Source organism: Gymnoscopelus microlampas, assembly GCF_963454915.1.
Source record: "Gymnoscopelus microlampas genome assembly, chromosome: 21".
NCBI classification, from domain to species: domain Eukaryota; kingdom Metazoa; phylum Chordata; class Actinopteri; order Myctophiformes; family Myctophidae; genus Gymnoscopelus; species Gymnoscopelus microlampas.
Window position 1 is genome coordinate 4255723 of NC_139958.1, and position 22240 is coordinate 4277962.

Genomic DNA, 22240 nt, shown 5'->3' on the forward strand with positions numbered 1-22240 from the left:
TTTTTATACTTTAGTGCAGGGGTCTTCAACAGGGGGTCCGGGACCCCTAGGGGGTCCTCAAAGTTACTTTTTTTTTATCTTAACGTATTTAGCGTCTGCTAAATGACTGTAATGTAACCACTTGAACTCTAGCATCCCTTTTCTGAGGAGAACTTTAGCCAAAAAATAGCAGATCTACAAGCTCACAACGCCTCGCGCTGCGAGGCGCTGTGAGCTTGTAGATCGGCTATTTTTTGGCAAAGAGGTGTTTGGTGTAGAGGGAAAAAAGAGCAGACCAAGTAAACAAAAAAAAGTAAAAAATCTGAAACACAATTTTTATACAATATAGAGGGGGTCCCTGCTTCATCTCTCTCTCAGCTAGGGGGTCCTTGGCCTGAATACGTTGAAGACCCCTGCTTTAGTGGAGTATTTCCACTACTTTTACTTCTACTACACTGAATCTCTGAGGCAAATATTGTACTTTTACTCCACTACTATCATTTGAAAACATTAGCTACTAGTTACTTTTTAGATTTACATTTTTATTACTAAACATACATTAACCACTTAAGCTCTATATATATTTAGGCTATTTGAAAATAGCAGATCTACAAGCTGTGAGCTTGTAGATCTGCTATTTTCAAAAAGATGTTGAAAACTTGAAATGGGACATTCTGCATAATGAGTACTTTCACTTTTGGTACTTTAAGTACATGTTGATGTCAATACTTTTGTACTTTTACTCAAGTACATTTTTTTACTCACACACACAGTATTTCGACATCGCAGTGCTGATACTTTTACTTGAGTAAAATAAATATGTGAGTACTTTTTCCACCACTGGAAAATAGCCAATCTACAAGCTCACAACGGGTCGCTGTAGATCAGCTACTTTCAAGATATGCCTAATAAGATAGTCTAGTCTCCGTGGCAGTGAGCAGGAACTTTAGCGAACCCTGTGTTTCCCAGACAACCCTCATCTCTATGTCCTCTATACGCCCTTGTCTCGCTTTATCTCACACACACACACACACACACACACACACACACACACACACACACACACACACACACACACACACACACACACACACACACACACACACACACACACACACACACACACACACACACACACACACACACACACACACACACACACACACACACACGGAATGCTGCCTTGTCTGTTAGGAAGCTTGGTTAATGATTAGACACTTCTACACATCACTGGTTCCCACAAACATGGGGGTCCAGGGACCCCCAGGCGGTTCCTTGAGGGCGGTTCCAGGGGGTCCCAGAGCTAAATGATTGATGATAATAGGATCCAAATGGACCCCTTACAGGTCTGTAACTATAAGAGAGTGTAACGGGTCCATTTGGCTCCATAAGTATACTCCCAGAGTTTTAATTAAATGACAACTTTGTTTTTTTACAACCAAGGTTTATGTTTTAGCTTTGTAATTAAAGTAAATGAAAAATGAGTGTTTAAAAAAAACAAACATTTACTGCTTTCTACAGATTTAGCAATTTTCATGATTTTTTTTACAGTGGGCGGGGGCATTCAGGCAGGTGGCTAAATATGTCTTTTTTTTACACAGCCATTTCTTTATTATTATTTACAGTAGCTCTTCTAGACCCCAATAACTCACATCTGGCCATCAAAGACCACAGGACCTTTTTTATGGTGTAAAAAAAGACATTTAGCTACCTGCCCGAATGCCCCCCCCGCCCATTGTAAAAAAAGATTGAGAAAATTGCTAAAACTATAGAAAGCAGTAAATGAAAGGTTTTTAACACTCATCTTTTATTTACTTTAATTACAAGCTAAAACATAAACCTTGGTTGTGAAAAAAACAAAGTTGTCCTTTAACACTGAAGATTTAATATTAAGACCTGGAACGCATCTCTGTCACTTTAGATTTCTTTGGCTATTCAAAAATAGCAGATCTTCAAGCTCATAGCGTGGCACCGAGTGCCGCGCTATGAGCGTGAAAAATACGTGAAAATATTTTTTTATATTTCTTTCCGATTTATTTTTAGGATTTTGAAAATGTTTAGAAGCGGCCTCAGGTCTTAATGGGTTAACATAACAGATTTGTGGTGCCAAAGATCAAAGAAGATGATATCAAATAGTGGTCCTTGTGACTGTGGGCCCTAATGCATTAAATCACACTGAAGACTCCTTGAAATTAAAAAAGGTTGAGAATTACTACAGAAGTGCATCAAGACTGTAGAGATCCAAAAGCAAAAGCTATACAAACAGGCAGACGGGCACAGAGACGGGCACACAGACGGGCACACAGACGGGCACACGGGTAAAGCACAGGCAGGAGGAGGTGAGCACAAACACAAAGACCGAACCCCTTGCATCCAGGGTTACAGGAAAATGCAACCCGGTCGGTGGTGAGACCAGCTGTTGGGCCCTATGTTCCCCTCCAGTTCAATATAGGTTTGAATGTTTGCCGCTTTGCAGGCTATAGTCTAGCTGTTATATGTAGCTCAGTGGGACTCAAAGTGGATTCCAGTGGACTCTCTGGGTTCCTTTAGAAGTAGTCTCGCGAACTACATCACATTTTACATTACAGTCATTTAGCAGACGCTTTTATCCAAAGCGACTTACAATAAGTGCATTCAACATAGGTAGGCAAGCAACTAAGAGTATACCTAGTGCTACGGTAAAAGTGACATATATATCAGCTACCTACTTTCTTAAACTACACATCCCGAAATCCGAGAACGGAAGCTGTCAGTCATTTTCATTCACAAATGATTGATTATTTTTTTTAACCACTTAAACCATTGTGGGTAACCGGAGTCCCTCACAGCTCAATACTAGTGTCTTTTCTGTTTTCTGTTATTGTGGGGAAAGCTTTTGCTGAAAATAGCTGATCGACAAGCTCACAACGCGTCGCGTTGTGAGCTTGTCGACGCTGGGGTTTAAGTGGGGGTTAAGTGGTTAAATATATTTCTTTATTTCAGAATTTCCATTACTAAAAGCAGCAAAGCTATATATGCTTAGATTATTTTTGATTTATGTTTGGACACATTTGTGTGACTGTAGAGACGAAACGGAAGCGAGGAGGATGAGGCGTCACGTCTGCTTCTTTATCCTCTGATCATTTCAGAGCTTCCGTCGCTCCAGACTGTGTGAATTGCTTCTGGTATTAAGGGGGGGTTCTTCTAAATTGACACGTACAAGTCTGTAACTCTGACGGTGTACAGATGGAACCAAATTGACCTGTATGTGTACACTGTCAAGAGTTAAAGGAAACGTAAACTTTGAGAACCATTGATGTACAGTATAGCTAGCTAGCTAGCCCACTAATGTTACCTATAAGCCTGAAATGCACGTATTGTCAAGCACTTTGTGCAGTTAGGAAAACGGGTGATAAATGACCCTGGGAACATAGGACCCTTTGTCATGTCCCCCCCCCCCACACACACACACACACATAGGACCCTGGGCAGTGGTGGAAAGTAACTAAATACATTTAGTCAAGTGCTGCGATTAAGTCTCTTACATTTCTGGAGTATTTCCATTGTTCAGTACTTTGTACGTTTCTACTCCACTATATCTCAGAGGCAGATACAAAACATCTTTAAACTTTACTTACAAGCTACTTTGTTGATTTAGAGATCATTATAACAAAACATGCATTAACCACTTTATAATAAGGCCTATTTTATACTTCGGCAAATCGAAAAAATGGACGATCTACAAGCTCACGACGCATCGCATTTGAAAGTGTTGTGCTTGTATAACATTTAGAGCGTGTAAATTTGAAAATTTTTTGAAAACCTTTGAAAAGACTTGGCCTGAATGCAGTGCTTTAACTTATGCAATGTATGTTTACATTGTAGTATGGTTACTTTTACACCACCACTGACCCTGGGGAACATAGGGGTGGGGGTGCCCCCCCCCCGTAAGACAAACACGCACACACACACACACACACACACACACACACACACACACACACACCTTGAGGTCCCTGTGCACTATGTCATGCTGGTGGGTGTATGACACAGAGTCTAGAATCTGATGAATACAGTGACTGTGAAGACAAGAACCACAACAGAGGAACAACAGAGTAAATAAAACACAACCATAGAGCGAATAAAACAACAACACAACAGCAGGAGGAAATAAGAGACAGAACGTTACACGTATAAAGACAGCAGCAACGACACCGTAAAGGACGAAGGGCAAAGGAATACGGCAGGGGTCTTCAACAGGGGGGGGTCCTCCGCGGGGAGACCCCTAGGGGGTCCTCAAGAGTTACTACAGGGGCTCTGCCAAATCTGTGTGTGATAGGATTTCGTTTTTTTTTACATTAACCCACTTGAGCCCTAGAATTATTTATTTTTCTGAGGGGAACATTGGCCGAAAATAGCAGATCTACAAGCTCTCAACGCCTCGCGCTGCGAGGCGTTGAGAGCTTGTAGATCGGCTATTTTTTGGCAAAGAGGCTATAGGTGTAGAGGGAAAAGAAAAAAAGCAGACTAAGTTAAAAAAGAACTTTAATCTGAAACACAATTTTATGCAATATAGAGTAGGGTAGGGGGACCCTGCTTCATCTCTCTCTCAGCTAGGGGGTCCCTGCTTCATCCCTCTCTCAGCTAGGGGGTCCTTGGCCTGAAAACGTTGAAGACCCCTGGCAGACGGTAACAGTACATATACACCAGGACACGGTATACATCCAGCCACAACCTGACAGTTAGAGCTACAATCCATAATGTCTTTTTAAAGGTACATATGTAGCTTTATCCCACTATTCTGTAACCCTTTTTTCACCCGGTGCCAATTATCTAAGTGATCCTGGGCGCTACACTCCCCCCCGCCAGCCTAGGTATCCCAGAGCCGAGCTCATGCCTCTTTCAATGCATGAGAGCTAACTGACCTTCTTGTCACCTGACAGGGGGGGGGGGTTCCCCGGTAGGACGTATCGCGTGGAAGGAACACATTATTCCTTTCCCCTCCATCAGGCGCCCCGGCTGTCATGGGGGAGGCGGTATAGCGACCAGGATTACTACATGTTTTTGTGAGGGTATTAATTATCTACCCTAGGAGACACAGGGAGAAGAACATGCAAACTCCACACAGAGTGGGCCCTTTCGCCAACCCCACCTAGGGTATGGGCGCTGATGACGCGGAGGAGAAGACACGCCCCCCAGCGCCCACAGCGTCCCCGGCGGGAATCGAACCCAGTACCTTCTAGCTGCGAGGCGACAGCGCTATACCGACTGCGCCACCGTGCTCCCCTGGTACATATGTAGCTCTAAGCGTAAATTCAATAAGGAAGATCTCTGTTGTCATTCACAGCTATAAGTGCAAGCACTTCTAGAGTCTAATTGACAAACGTTTTATTTCAATAAAACTTTCATTTGCAACAACTTGATCTCTCTCTTATTGAAACGGCATTATAGGTCAACAGATAAGGGACAACTTCCATATCAACCCGTTCTCACTCCCAAGGCGTCACATTTGGCCGCTCTGTCAGTAGCCCTGAAACGTCAAGTTTGTACATGACGGGACGCCATGGCGACGTCGAATGTTGACAAAACTATGCCTAAACCTAGCTCTGGTCCAAAGCCTACTAGGAGTTCTCCTTAAAGGCTATGGGACTTTGGATTCTTTGCGCTCGCATCACAGGCTGCACAGCCTCTCGTCTTTTAGTAATACAAAAGAATACACTTTCGCTACTCACCAAAACAAAGAGGGTTTTATGGAGATGAAAGCCTACTCAACTAAGTGGGAACACTCTGAGCCCCCCACCTCACGTCTAAAATACACTTTTTGGCCAAAATGTAAAATATTTCACCGGAGAGAAAACATTTTTTTGTTACTCCGCTGCCCCCTCTACAAATCGGGTCAATAGAAAAATTCCATTGACCGGATCTGTAGAGGGCGCAGCGGAGTAACTAAATAATGAACCAAAAGTACCATAGCCTTAAGGAGAACTCCTTCTAGGCTATGGACCAGAGCCTAGCCTAAACCTAACATTAATCCTAACCTCATAAGTACGGAGAGAGGGGGAAAAAAAGCCACATCTACAATGGGATTCGATCACGTAAAGTTACGGTAACTAAGTGCTGCTACCGGCTAAGCCACCGAGTCAGCTGGCAGGTCCTCTATTCGAATAGTATTTGAAGCTCCAATACGTGCGTTTTCGATTTTGTAGTCACTATTGTATAGTCCTATAGTGACGCATTAGGGAGTGAAAATGACAGAGCGGCAATAACTGACGCCTATGTGTGGTTCATTTTACAGACCCTGTGTGGTGTTGATAGGACACTATACTGGTGAAGCTCAAAGCGTAATATCTCCCCTCATGCCCAAACAGGCTTTTTCATCTTATAGCAGAAGATACATTTTGACTCTTGCTCGCGTGGCTTGGAATCCCAGGTAAAGAGATCAATCTTACGGATTGCAGCTTTTATATATTAATTAACAACACCCAGTAGGGCAAGAAGAAGAAAAAAAAGACAGATCATCTAATAATCAAACATCTTGTTTTTGCGGTGCCACAGATAGAAAACCCATATATTTTCCCATGTAGAGATGTAACGAAAATATTGATATTAATAGGGTTGTCCGATATTGGCTTTTTTACCGATAACCGATATACCGATATTGTCCAACTCTTAATTACCGATACCGATACCAACCGATACCGATATATGCGGGGATTATTGTGATTAGGGTAAGCTCAAATTTCATATCACACACACCATATACAGTAAGAACTCCTGTAACTTATTTATAAAGCAAAAAAAAAAAAAAAAAAAAAAATCAAAAACCGATACCGATATTTTCCCGATATCAATTTTTATGCTAATATCGGCCGATAATATCGGGAGGCCGATAAAATCGGACATCCCTAGATATTAACTATGTTAAGCCCGGAAAACCAAGCCATCCAGCCTCCTGGTGAATCAAGACCATAAAACATTTGATTCTGTGTCAAACATATTTCAATATTCAAAAGGTAGGGTAAGTGATTTACTTTGGTTAAAATGAGTGTTACATAGCTCTATATTGTGATAGTACTCATTGCTATAGAGTGTTTGTTCAGTAAAAGCAGTCTTCCATGTCTCTCCAGCTCTTTATTAAACAGAAAATGCATTTTCAGTGCTCTCTCCTGATTGGCTTAAATGTTGCCACCTACCTGAAAATGTACTATATTCCGTTTACTAAAGAGTGAAACAGAATATAGTGTGACCGAACAAACACTCTGTAGCAATGATTACTATCAGAATATAGTACTTTTTTTAAATGTTTTTTTAACAACATATATCACTTACCTGACCTTAAATTATGTAATATACTATATTTAACCCATTAAGACCTGGAACTGTGTCATTTTTAGATTTGAGCTAAAAAGCATTATTTTACACTTTGGGCTATTCAAAAATAGCAGATATACAAGCTCATAGCGCGGCACCGAGTGCCGCGCTACAAGCTTGTAGATCTGCTATTTTTGAAAATTCGTGAAAATGTGTGCAAATCTTTGAATATATATATTTTTAAAGCGAACAGTTTTTAACTCAAATCTTTGCCTCTGGGGGTCCCTGGCACAAAATATTTTGATGGGGGTCCACGGCCAAATACATATAATTTTGGCATGAAAAAGATTGAGCACCACTGATACAGAAACATACGTTTTTCAGAAAACTGTTGGGATTTAGGAGACATGTAGAATCGGCTTCAGGTCTCAATGGGTTAATAAATACCCTTTTTTTGCGGTTTTCAAAAAAGAGAAATTGACGCCATGAGGCTCCAGAAACACTGCAGTGATGGTGGCATGAAGAGATGAGAGAGAGAGAGAGAGAGAGAGAGAGAGAGATTATTACTGTACCTGGCATCTGATTCGCTGTAGTACTCTCTCGCCACGATGTCCTCGAACAATTCGCCCCCCGTCACGCTGAAACACAGAAACACTCATTATGTGGGTTTGAAGGACCCGAGGCCCATTCTACAAAATCTGCCTTCTAAATCAGTGGATCTCACACCTTCAAGAATGTTTGCAAAATAGCAGCTGCACAAGCTCGAGCTTGTATATCTGCAAACATCTAAAATGACACTAGATTGCTATCCCGGTTTTAATGGGTTTAAAAACAAATAATAAGCGCACATTTTGTTCACAGAGGCAGCCTGTACACACACACACACACACACACATTTTTATTACTATACTCGATAGGACATCAACCTTTTATGAATGTTTTTTTTTTGGGGGATTTGTTTCCCATTTTTTAAAGCAAAATAGCCCCATTTTCAGTGTGCGATTCCGGCGCGCAATTAATTATAAACCAGGCACAATTCTAAATCCCAAACCCCTTAAATCTAACCTCTAAAAAAAATGCCTTATAACCTAAAACCCCGAACCTGGATCTGTTCCAGATTGTGAGTAAATTCCTCACAAAATGTGTATTTGTCAAATTCTATTTGACCCTCACAAGTATAGTAATTCAAGTACACACGCACACACTCGCTGACCACACACACACACACACACACACACACACACACACACACACACACACACACACTCGCTGACTACACACACACACACACACACACACACACACACACACACACACACACACACTCGCTGACTACACACACACACACACACACACACACAACACACAACACACACAGGCTGGGGATGTCCTCGGTAGGGGGAAGCCCTGAGACTGCAGGATTCTCTCTCTCTAACTGTTGCTATGGAAACTGGCTCCTAGTGCAGTGTAGTGTGTGTGTGTGTGTGTGTGTGTGTGTGTGTGTGTGTGTGTGTGTGTGTGTGTGTGTGTGTGTGTGTGTGTGTGTGTGTGTGTGTGTGTGTGTGTGTGTGTGTGTGTGTGTGTGTGTGTGTCATTATGTAATGGGAGGAAGGAGATGGAGAGACAGAACAAAGAGGAGGAGTAGAAAGACGGCAGATTTTTCTTCTTTCTTTTCGTTTTTTTTTACGCCAAAAAAAAATAAATCACATTAACCCTTTAAGACCGGGGAAAGCATCATCTGTGTGTCGTTTTAAAGATTTATTTTGGGGCTATTCAAAAATAGCAGATCTACAAGCTCATAGCGCGGCACCGAGTGCCGCGCTATGAGCTTGTAGATCTGCTATTTTTGAAAGGTCTTGTACAAATCTGTATTTTTTAAAGCGAACATTTGTAAAATATTTAGTTCTAGGGACCTCTAGAAGCAAAGATTGGAGTTACAAATGTCCATAAAAAAATAAAATATTTGCACAAATCTTCACGATTTTTTCAAAAAATAGCAGATCTACAAGCTCACATGGAGTGCCGCGCAATGAGCTTGTAGATCTGCTATTTTTTGAATAGTCAAAGAAATCTTAAAATGACACAGATGCGTTCCCGGAAGGAATGGGTTAACTGGGGCGTTACAAAGACACTGGATGGATGCAGCACGGCTTGACCAGGAGACAATACTACAGAAAATACTACTGTAGTAGATACTATTACAGTAGATACTACACAAAATATACTACAGCAGACACTACAGTAGATTCTACACTAGATTCTACAGCAAATACTACAGTAGACAGACAGTACAGCTCATACGACAGCAGACAGTGCAGCAGATACTACTATATAGGGGTGTGCCGATATATCGTCCCGCGATATATCGCGATACGTTTTCGTGACGATATGTATCGTTTTGGGGGAAAAAAATATCGTTTTTGATTTTTTTTTTTTTTTTTTTTTTTTTTTTTTTTTTTTTTTTTTTTACAATCATAATAATCAGGCATGCAAACGGCCCCGAAGTGAAAAGAGTGACAACATGTTTTTTTTTCGGGTCAGGTGTCATACTATTTGGATTCAAAACGGCTATTGTAGCTGAAAAGCTACAAGTTTGCATGTCTGAATAATGCAAGAACAGAATTATTTGTTTGCATTTTCTTTTTTTCTCCTCCATATATTTTCATAATAAAAAAAGTGCGTATCGTATCGTATCGAAATCGTATCGAAGTTGTGAGCCAAATATCGTATCGTATCGTTTCGTGAAATTAGTGTATCGGCACACCCCTACTACTATAGATACTACAGAAGATAATACGGTAAACTGTTACTGTAAATATGTCATCTGAAATGTTTTACATTTAGTCGACTAAATATCAGAAGATGGGGGTAAGATTGCCGGGTGGCATCTTAATGATTTTCACTTATAGCTGCATGCCGAGAATAGCAGATCTACAAGCTCACGTTGTGAGCGTGTAGATCTGCTATTTTTGGTCTGTGACAACCGCCGCGCATCCACGATGACTTGCCTTAGTTCTACTGGATCTCTTCTCCACTATATTCCCTCCCAAACATTTTAGTCTAGTTTTTATTTGTTCACAAAATTGTCAGCATATTTAGTCTAAAGGTCCTTACATACCGGCGAATATAGCGAATATACGCAAAATTCGGACTCGTTCCGAATAATTAAAAGACGCTTTTTCGCTTCGCTTTTTCGCTCCATGTACGGAGCCATTGACTTTATAAGGTTTAAAAAAAAAACCCATTATTCGCACGAAAAAATCGCCCCGGTGTGTAACAACCTTTAGTCATCGTAGCTTAGTTTTTATTTTGTTTTCGTCAGTGAAAAAAGGTTGTCGACAGACATTTCAGTCATAGTTTTAGTCGACTAAATCAACACTGCCTAGTAGATAGTACAGCAGATAGAGCAGATAATACAGCAGAGTGTGAAACGGTTCCTCTTCCATTTCAGCCTCTATTCAGAGGCAGTAGTAAGTGAACATAAGGCGCTCTGGGTGGCACAGTGCTGCTAAAGTATCTGCCCACCGCCCCCACCCACCCACACCCACCCCCACCCACCAGCAGCACGGAGTCTCAGGGGGGGGATCGAATCCACCACCCGCTGTGCATCGGGGCTTTGTCGAGCGTCTATTATACGAACACAATATATTGTGTTGGGGGGGCAGCTAGCCGGGCAGGGAGGGAGATATTTGTCACTACATTGCATCATTGCACCCCTCGGTTCTACAACACCAAACCCAGAACAATAGAATAGAATAGAATAGAATAGAATAATCCCCACTCCTTGGGGTGGGTTTTTTTGTCACTGTATATTTGCACGTTATACGTAAAAGGTGTCCTCTGCATTAACCCATCCTATAACTACTAGGAGCAATGAGCAGTATGCAGTATGCAGATCTGTAATGTTTGTATCTGTAATGTATAGGGCCATCAGTGGCGTGCACAGACATTTTGAGGGGCAGGTGCTCAAGTAAATTATACTTTTTTTTGTTGACTTGGTCTGCTCTTTTTTCCCTCTACACCTACAGTATACCTCTTTGCCAAAAATAGCCGATCTACAAGCCCACAACGCCTCGCAGCGCGAGGCGTTGTGGGCTTGTAGATCGGCTATTTTTGGCTAAAGTTCTCCTCAGAAAAGGGATGCTAGGTTTCGAGTGGTTATGGTAAAAAGAAAAATCATATCACATAAAGAATTGGCGGAGCCCCTGTAGTAGCTCTGAAGACCCCCTAGGGGTCCCGGACCCCCTGTTGAAGACCCCTGCTGTAAACATATAAAGGTAGACGCCTCGTTTGGCTCTGAAGTGTATGTATGGCGGACGCACTTCCGCTTCTGGGGGGGCAGCCGGAAATGTCCGTGTGCGTCACAGAAGGGGGGCGTTCAGTAGGCCAATCAGACGCAGGTGGGGGCGGGACAACTAGATTCTGACAAGTCCTGGAAAAGACGCGCTGTGGTTGGCCAGTTAGTCAACACGCTGTGATTGGCCAGTGCCCCCCCCCCCCCCGGAAATATGGTGGCCACCATACCAAGCATGTCGCGCTCCAATGAACTGCAGAGGCCAATGAGGTATCAGGTTTCTATATCGGTGGGAATAAGCGCCGCACGAATCCGGGCGGCTGGGTTTGGATCCGCCCTTCAAGACCATCGATTGGGCTCGACGTGTGTGCGTGTGTGTGTGTGTGTGTGTGTGTGTGTGTGTGTGTGTGTGTGTGTGTGTGTGTGTGTGTGTGTGTGTGTGTGTGTGTGTGTGTGTGTGTGGGGGAGAGGAGATAATTGGCATAACGACTAAATTGGGGAGAAAACATTTCTAAAAGGCAACAACAGTAGTTAGGTTACAGTGAACAGACAACACACTCACAGGTCAAACAGCAGATAATGGAAGTCTTCTTCTGAGATGCTGTCATGGAGACGAACTGGAAAGAAGAGAGAAAACAGGAAGGACAGAGTTATAAAGACGCAGCACGCAGGACAGACAAAAAGAGAGTGCACTCAGTGGTCACTGAATAACTAAGTACATCTACTCAAGTACTGTACTCATGTACAGTTTTTAGTTTTTTTTTTTTTTTTTTACTTTACTGGAGTATTTCCAATTTTCAATACTTTTACTTCTACTCCACTACATCTCACTCGGAGGCAAATATTGTACTTTTACTCCACTACAATTATTTGAAAACTTTAGTTACTTTGTAGGTTTTCATTAAAATGACAAAACATACATTAACCACTTCAGCCCTATACACATTTAGGCCATTTGAAAAAAGCCGATCTACAAGCTCACAATGCGTCGCATCGCGACGCATTGTGAGCTTGTAGATCTGCTATTTTCTAAAGATTTGTATACATTTGAAAAGTTGTGAAATGGGACAATTAGCGTATACTTATATGCCGATATCTCATTCGTCTTAGCAGTTGAAACACTTTTAAACCCATTTATCAGTTCATTTTTTTCCGTAGTTACTGCACTTTGGCTTTGTAAGGGCAGTACAGAGTACAGTATGGCTTTACAGGGAAAGAAAACAATGGAGATACAAGGTTTCTGCTCAGCAGTGACTATCTGTTCATTCACACTGTGTCAGTGGAGTGAGTCTCACCAATGTTGGAGTGCTTCAGCAACCTGCAGATCCTGGCCTCTCTCTCCAGCTTCTGATGGTCTGCAAGACACAGAATATGAGAATGCTGTAATATTACTGTAACAATAACACTATAACAGTAACAGTTTCTGATGGTCTGCAAGACCATCTTCTCACAGTCAATGTGAGAATACTGTAATAAGCAATGTTTGAATTGGAGGAGAGATGTGGAGAGGAGAAGAGAGGAGAGGAGAGGAGAGGAGAGGAGAGGAGAGGAGAGGAGAGGAGAGGAGAGGAGAGGAGAGGAGAGGAGAGGAGAGGAGAGGAGAGGAGAGGAGAGGAGAGGAGAGGAGAGGAGAGGAGAGGAGAGGAGAGGAGAGGAGAGGAGAGGAGAGGAGAGGAGAGGAGAGGAGAGGAGAGGAGAGGAGAGGAGAGGAGAGGAGAGGAGAGGAGAGGAGAGGAGAGGAGAGGAGAGGAGAGGAGAGGAGAGGAGAGGAGAGGAGAGGAGAGTGGTCATGCCTCAGACAGTCACATGTGTGCCTCCTCTATCACCTCAGAACATGCTAATGTCAGCCTAGAGACGTGTCATCATGATGAATCATCCGCCCACACACATGTACTGTGCCCACACATGCATGTACTACACACAGACACGTACACACACACACGCACACACACACACACACACACACACACACGCACACACGCACACACACACACGCACGTACTGTGCCCACACATTGACACATGCATGTACTACACACAGACATGTACACGGTACACACATGTACTGAAGACACACATGCAAGAGCCACTTAGGAGCAGCGTTGCCAGAATTTGCGAGAGAATTAAGCGATGAAGCTAAGGATGAAAACAAGCCCAAAAGAAGCGACTACAGTATATACAGTATAGGCCACATGAACACTTGGAACCTACAGTATATACATCCAAGATCCAACACAGTCTCACTCACACATCAACTATTTGAAAATAGCCGATTTACAAGCTCACTGTGACGTGTTGTGAGCTTGTAGATCTGCTATTTCAACGAAAATAGCAGGAGAATCATGTTTTTTTAAACATTTTGAATACACAGATCTTGTATGGGGGTCCCTGGTACAAAATATGTTCAGATCTGTGGACAAGTACATTCATTTGGGGGGGTCCTTGACATTAGTAGGTTTGATAAACACTGATTTAAACATCATTTGAAGAAAAGTAGCCCAAATGTGCAACTACACTTTAGAAACAAGCCCCCCCCAAAAAAAACACAACCGGCTACTATATTTACAAGCAACTTTGGAGAAAAACAAGCCCAAAGTCGCTTACAATAAGCAGACTTGGCAACACTGTCTGCTTAGGAGTGCAACAGCCACTGCGGTTGGAAAAACACTCTGTTAACATCTCAGAGCTTTCTCTTGTTGAGGTCAGAGTAATCTGATATCAGTTCATATTACCATCAGAGATACTCATTAACTAACGTGGCCATGTTCATCTTTTAACCCATTAAGACCTGAGGTTCCGATTCTACAAATGTCTTCCAAATCCTAACGTTTTTTTGAAAAAACTTACGTTGCCATAATATCAGTGGTTTTCAAACTTTTTCATGTCAAGGACCCCCAAAATTTGTATTGTACAAAAAATGTATTTGTCCGCGGATCCCCAACTTAAAATATTTTGTTCCAGGAACCCCCACAGAAGCAAAGATTTGAGTCACAAATGTTCGCTTTAAAAAAAATATATATATATATTCAAAGATTTGCACAGATTTTCTCGATTTTTCAAAAATAGCAGATCTACAAGCAGATCTACTAGCGCGGCACTCGGTGCCGCGCTATGAGCTTGTAGATCTGCTATTTTTGAATAGCCAAAGTATAAAATAATGCTTTTTAGCTCAAATCTAAAAACAGATGCGTCCCAGGTCTTAAATGGGTTAAATTTGACTTAATTCATCCCATGTATTAAACATGATCATTGCATGATTACATGCCTGTGCATGTCGAATACCGTCTACAGCAGTGGTTCTCAAAACTGGGATCCAGGGACCCCCAGGGTTCCTCCAGGGACCCCCAAAAATCCTTGAAATTGACATTAATTAGGGGGTCCTTGACATCAAAGTGCTCTGGAAGCGCAGCAACACAGCAGACGACCAGAGAAGCACTCCTCCACAGCACTCTCAAGAGCTCAGATTTCCAAAACACTCCCAGCTAATTGAGCTAATGGAATAAAATAATCGATGCACTGGCTCTTCTAAGAGGTTGAACCTGAGAACGTTGACATTCTGCACTTAAAGGGGAATTTTGGACTAAGTTTCTCTTACCTTTTCTATGACGTTATGATATCCTAGGATGAATGGTACAGTAGAAAAAAAATCATAACTCCATCCCGGGTCCGCCACAGCTTAAAACTAGATCGCGTATTTTAATAGCTTTATTTTAGTTTTTTTTTGGTGAGATCTGACGTTCATAGTGACAGAACACTATGCAAAAAAAAAAAAAAAAAAACCTAAGTCTCGTCTAGCGAGACTTTTTTTTACAGTGTTCTGTCACTATGAACGTCAGATCTCACCAAAAAAAAACTGAAAAAAAGCTATCCAAATACGCGATCTAGTGCAAGGCCTATTGGCGCACGTTTTAAGCTGTGGTGGACTTGGGATGGAGTTATGACATTTTTCTTCTGTACCATTCATCCTAGGATATCATAACATCATAGAAAAGGTATGAAAACCTTAGTCCAAAATTCCCTATAATAATTAAATATTTTGGAAAACGGGTAATGTATAAGTATACATAATTAGAGCATGATTGAACATTTGACAATTAAGGTCTAATATTTCTACAAATTGCTACAAAACCTGTCAAATCCAATCAATTTTGGGCGTGTCACGTGCGAGGCAGGGCAGGATGAGGCAGAGGCAGAACGGATCGATTAAAAAATGTTTTTTTTTTTTTCTCTCTTTAATTTTTATCCCACGATTTTGTAACCCCATTTTTTACACCCAGTGCCAATTGTCTATGTAATCCTGGGCACTACCTTCCCTCTGCCAACCTAGGGAGGCCAGGGCCGAGCTCATGCCTCCTTCAATGCATGAGAGCCAACTGACCTTCTTGTCACCTGACAGGGGAGAGTTTCCCTGGTTGGACGTAGCGTGTGGAAGGAACACGTTATTCCAACCAGTTCCTTTCCCCTCCATCAGGCGCCCCGGCTGGCCAGGGGGAGGCAGACACATCACACATAACATTTCACAATGAACTAGCAACCAAAAACTGGGAACAGGGAGGTATAAATGCACAAGGACTAACTAGACACAGGTGAACACAACTGGACAATCAACACTGGGATAGGCTGGGTGAACTAAGAGGACACAGGTGGAAACACTGGCCAATCACAAGACAGGTACAGAACTACAGGGGCAGACAGGAAGGCACGGAACAAACTACAAAATAAGAGTACACAAAACCATGCTAAGAAACAAGGAACATACTGTAAGAAAACACAGCAGTAGAACAGAGCTAGTCACGGATCGTAATAATACAGTAATCAGACTTATATAGTGCTTTTCACAGTACACAAAGTCGCTTTACAAAACAAATTAAAATAAACAACTTCATTAGGAGCAAAAAAGGTTGAAAGGCTAAAAACATTAAGCTAAGACTAAGAAGCAGAAAGGGAGATTTGGTTTGAGTTAGACAGGGAAAGCAAGTCTGAAAAGGTGGGTTTTGAGGGATGCTTTTGAGGGAGATCTTTGATTCTTGCCCAACATGTTTCTATTTACTGTTTTGTTTCATTTCTCCTAGCCCCTCCCCCCCTTCTTTTTCAATTTATCTTCCTGAAAACAACTAAAACGATGGAGCTTGCACAAAAACAAGTTTCACCCACTTCATGCATCTTTTTAAAAATATTGCTGCATATTAACATACAAACCATACACCCCTTAACAGACGACGTCACAATGATTAGAACCAGTATACGTGCAACCAGTATGCGCTCAATGAAACCCATTCTGTCAGGTCTCACTAGGACGCGCCTCACTAGCCAACACACAAGAGGGGGTTTGGGTGTGCTGAAACCAGCGCAACCCGAAACAACAGGTTGAGAATTGATTGCATGAAACAATCACATGTGCGTCTAGTCTCAATGTTAGTAAACAAATAATTGGTCTATACAAAGCATCATATTTGAAAACAAAAAGTCAACCTCAGTAAGGATCAATTGTGAACTCGAATCTGTAAACCTGTGACGTGACAATAAAGTTGATTCTGATTCTTCTCAATTATTCAATTAATACAAAAATTATGAAAAAACATATCAATAGACTAATCCATTAAGACCAGGAAAAACCTCTGTCAAATTCAAAATCAACCAAATTTGTGCAAATCTTTGAATATGTAGATGGTCAGTGGTTCTCAAACTCTTTCATGTCAAGGACCCCCAAAATAATATGTATTTGGCCACGGACCCCCAACTGAAAATATGTTGTTCCAGGGACCCCCAGAAACAAAGATTTGAGTTAAAAATGTTTGCTTGAAAGAAAATGTACATTATTATTCAAAGACTCGAATGTTCACAATTCTTCAAAAATAGCAGATCTACAAGCTCAAGTACTACAATGCATGTGTTTGGTCCTCTCTCTCTGTGTGTGTATTACTCACCTCTGGCGGCCAGCTTCTTGGTGTTGATGATCTTGGCAGCAAACCCCTCGCCTGTGCATTTCTTGACACAGCGGCGCACCACTGAAAAGGCTCCCCTAGGAACCAAAAGACAGGAGGAACCATATGGGTCAGCACAGGGTCAATTAACAATCATCACACACACACACACACACACACAACACAACTCAGCAGATTCTGTATAGTCTCCTGAACCATCTCTGATCTGATCTGTAATGGCTGTTAAGAGCAATATTACATTATATACTGAACGTGTGTGTGCGTGTGTGTGCGTGTGTCTGTGTCTGTGTCTGTGTGTGTGTGTGTCTGTGTGTGTGTGTGTGTGTGTGTGTGTGTGTGTGTGTGTGTGTGTGTGTGTGTTTATATGTATGTATGTAGTAGGGCTGTCACGATCACAATTTTAAGTTGACGATTAATTGCCACTCAAATAATTGCGATTAACGATTTGATTGTGTGTTTGGACATTGAACATTGGAACATGAATACAAATGTTATTTCTGTTTGCCTTTTAGGCTTCGTAATCAAAAATGGCACAGGGCAGATATGACAAATACATTATTGACATATTGTATGTATGTATTATTACCACCCTGGTCTAGGGGTACCAGAGCCACAACAAAAAACAAGAGAGACGCATTACACTGATGGTACAATCACCGCTCCGCCAAATCCAGACTGAGAACCGACGGGAAACACACATCGGAACCAAGCTAGTACACAAAGCACAAGGTATTAACTGAAAGGTGAACTACAACAGTGAAATACATAGTAGGCTTATATATCTTACACATACAGGGATCCCTCACAGTACACATTACATTTTTGAGTGGTGCCAACTACTCCTACATTTGACCGTGTGTGTGTGTGTGTGTGTTTGTGTGTGTCCGTCCGTCCGTCTGTTTGAGCACGGCCTCAACAGCTGCAGCTGATTGCAACACAAGGATGCAACCAGTTACACTAATAGGCTCTATGCACAGCAGCCATATTGGGAATGAATTGGGCCCCTTCCTTACTTCCTTCACAGGTGTTACCAATGATACTAATTAAGGCTCTGTTCCATTTAGTGTGGCATAGTGGTTGTCTTATTTTCAAGGACCCCCATAACTCTGAGAGTGTACAAATGGAACCAAATGGACCCTTACGGGTCCATTTGGTTCCATTTGTACACTCTCAGAGTTACACACCCACCATAAGGGGCCATTTGCATTTTGGTTTCTAGTGAGCCAAAATGCACGATATCAGCACCCTGACCAGAATGGAACAGAGCCTTCATTAGTATCATTGGTAACACCTGTGAAGGAAGTAAGAAGAGGCCCAATTTATTTCCAATATGGCTGCTCTGCATAGAGCCTATTCAAAGGCACCACTCTCTTAACACTGGGTGTGATTTTTGTAATGATAATTACTCTCAGGGCGACCCTGTAGCTGAAAAATGGTTACAGGGCATGTACATCTGTGATCTGTACCACATGGTGGGATGTAATATCTGTCAGCATGGCCCCTAGCTGCTTTGATCCCTGGCCTGTATGTCACTCCCCTGCTATGTCTCTCTCTCTGTTTCATGTCTCTCTCTCTCTCATGGGTGCATGATCCACACATAAGATATAAGTCATAGGAAGTCCCATCCACTCCCATGTTATGGGAAAAAAACGGAAAGACAATTTTCCGGTTGCGACAACTAGCGTCAACTTGTATCTCATGTGTGGATGCACCCTCTCTCTCTCTCTCTCTCTCTCTCTCTCTCTCTCTCTCTCTCTCTCTCTCTCTCTCTCTCTCTCTCTCTCTCTCTCTCTCTCTCTCTCTCTCCACTGACTAGCAAATAAAGGATGTTATCAAATAGTTGGATGTTTTAGTTGGTCATTTAGTTTGTGAATTAATAATAATAATAAACGTTATTTGTATAGCACCTTTCATGACATGACACGCAGCTCAAAGTGCTTTACAGAGCAAGAATACAATTACAGTTACAAATAATTTAAGAAAAATCAGACAAGCAGAAGCATAAAACACATTAAAATAACAGCAAAGGGCAGTGGATCAGGCAATACAGTGAGGACATGTACAACAACACAGAGATTTAAAAAATCAACCAAAAAAATCAGCTAAAAGCAAGAGAGAAGAAGTAGGTGAGCTGTGCTTTAAAGATATCCACAGAGGCTGCCTGTCTTAGGTGTAATGGGAGTTTATTCCACGCTGTCGGTCCGTAGAAGCAGAATGCTGCTTCACCGTGTTTTTTATAGCCTATGTCATGAATTGTCATGTCGGTTCATTGTTTGTTAAATTAAATGGGAAAATGTGTCCGGTAAGTCCATATGGGCTGGGAGTCCTTGGATGCGTGACACTTTAGTAATAAAGAAAATCAATCAATCAATCATATAAGGAAGAAAAGCCCCCAAAATAACTACATCAGTGTGACACAAGTGTGACTCACATGAACCAATAAGTGTTGCCAGGTCTGCTCATTATAATTCCCCCCCCCCCAAGATTTAATTTGAAAATAGCTGATGTATATGTTTAAAGTGCTCATGTGGCCCAGATTAGTCGCTTCTTTTGGGCTTGTTTTCCTAGACCTGGTTGCTTGTTTCTCTCACATAATCTGGCAACACTGGAACACCACTCAGGAAGGACACTGTTCAAATCCTCGGTGTTCATTTCACTCAGAGAGAGAGTGACGTGAACCAGAACCAACAAACAAACAAATGGAACCGCAATAAGGGTCCATTTGGTTACATCTGTTCACTCTCACAGTAACAAATGGATACATTAAGCAGGAGAGGAGAGGAAATCTGAGACATTATAGCTTCACACGTAATCTAAAAAGAATATCATTACAGTCAGGTTGATGAGTATAGCATAGCAGGTGCAGTGGTGGAATGTAAGTAAGTACATGTACTCAAGTACTGTACTTTTAAGTACAATTTTGAGGTATTTGTACTTTACTTGGGTATTTCCGATTTCCAATATCTTTACTTCTACTCCACTACATCTCGAGACAAATATTGTACTGTTACTCCATTACTATCATTTGACCACTTTAGTTACTATAGTTACTTTGTAGATTTAGCTTACAAAACATGCACACCAACTTCAGCAATTAAAACGTTGGCTATTTGAAAATATCCGATCTACAAGCTCACAACGCGCCGCATTTGCGGCGCGTTGTGAGCTTGTAGATCTTCGTACATTTAGCCTCAGCGTGCAGATCTGCAAGTACATCCTTATAAAACTTGTGAAATGGGACATTCTGCATAATGAGTACTTTTACTTTTGGTGCCAATACTTTTGTACTTTTACTCAAGTACATTTTTGAATTCCGGACTTTTACTTGTAACAGGGTACTTCTATATTGCAGTATTGATCCTTTTACTTAAGTAAAAACAGTGTGAGTACTTTTTCCACCATTGAGCAGCTAGAGGTGGAAAAATCGAAATGTTTACATTTTCAAATGATCTTTGGCGACAGCTGTTAAGCCAGCAGCACAATCTTTTCTTGATGGGGGGGGGGGGGGGGGGGTGGGGTTCTCCCCTATAAGTGCAAACAGGCTGACACAGACATGCTCTCAGACCCACTTAAGCTTCTATAACTGCTGTGGCACCGCTAAGTATTTAGAGGCTGGACAATTTAGGCTGTTGCCAACAATGCCAACACCCATATACTCTTATCTCTCAGTCTCTCCCATTTATCACACAGACAGTCAGACACACGTCTCAAATCACTATAGCAGGACAGCAGTGTCCTCTGTGCACAGTATAGAATCCTCTGAGAGTTATAGTTCAATTGAAGCTATAAACCGTTATTTGAACCAATCTGTACGTTAGAGTAGCCTATAATATACAGCCTATTAAAGCCCAACTAATATATCTCTCTGCAGACAGTGGATGGAGGTGGTCAACCCTATACTATTCCAGGGAAGGAATGTCAGACCCTATACTGCCTGTAGCTCATATGCGCAATAATGCCCCCCCCCCCCCCCCCCCCCGGTCAAGCAAGCAGGGGTTTCCCTTTCCCTCTTCGTGAGCGGTATCTGTTTGGTCTCCCACGCGGAGAGACCGGGGTTCGATTCCCCAAGACGATGGTAACAATTTTTTTTTGTTGAATAAAACCTACAGTTTGAAGCTTTAATAATAAGCTCTGATTTTAATATGTGACCTTTTTTTTCTGCATGGCCAAAAAATGCTGAGTTGTTGAATTCTCCAAGAACCTTTTTTTTTTCACCCAAAATCTGCCCCGAGTCAGACTGTCAGTACAGTAGAGAGATGGAGGGGGGGGGGGGGTGAGGAGAGGGGGGGGGGGGCGGGGGGGGGCTGAGGAGAGGGGATGCTGTAACGCATCGTGACTGTCCTGCTGGGTCTAAACCTAATCAGCCTTATTTATTATCAGCCATTTCATCATCACGGAGGATTGATAGCAAATTACAGTCCAAGTAGCTTAATTATTCAAATGAGACGGGATCACATTTTGTTCTAGAAATGCGAGGGGGGGGAGAGAGAGAGAGAGAGAGAGAGAGAGAGAGAGAGAGAGAGAGAGAGAGAGCTGCAGCGGCGCGCGTTTGGTTTTGAAGAAGGGGGAAGGATGTATCGCTGGTCCATTACAGCGTTAGAAGGAGTTCTCCTTAACGCTATGTTACTGTAGAGCCGTTGCCCGCATCGATCACCGCCGGACCGGTAGCGCAGCCTCTCGTCTCTCTGGTCAAAATAAAAAATACGTAATTGGCACTCACCGAAACAAACACG

At 42.1% G+C, this 22240-nt stretch overlaps 1 protein-coding gene across 6 annotated transcripts in view; it reads right to left on the reverse strand.

Annotated features, from left to right (window-relative positions):
* camk2b2 (calcium/calmodulin-dependent protein kinase (CaM kinase) II beta 2) overlaps positions 1-22240 on the reverse strand; it is a gene marked incomplete at its 3' end in the record, with an annotated part of 54999 nt that overhangs the window by 31979 nt on the left and 780 nt on the right. For 5 of the 6 annotated variants that reach the window (XM_084045982.1, XM_084045981.1, XM_084045979.1 and 2 more), the window contains exons 2-5: positions 17490-17584; positions 12859-12918; positions 12126-12180; positions 7842-7907 (exon numbers count right to left, since the gene is read on the reverse strand). In XM_084045982.1, coding sequence (XP_083902108.1) covers positions 7842-7907; positions 12126-12180; positions 12859-12918; positions 17490-17584 — 276 coding nt within the window. Of the gene's footprint in view, positions 1-3964; positions 4038-7841; positions 7908-12125; positions 12181-12858; positions 12919-17489; positions 17585-22240 lie in introns of all 6 variants that reach the window. The other variant, XM_084045977.1, reaches the window with a different exon arrangement.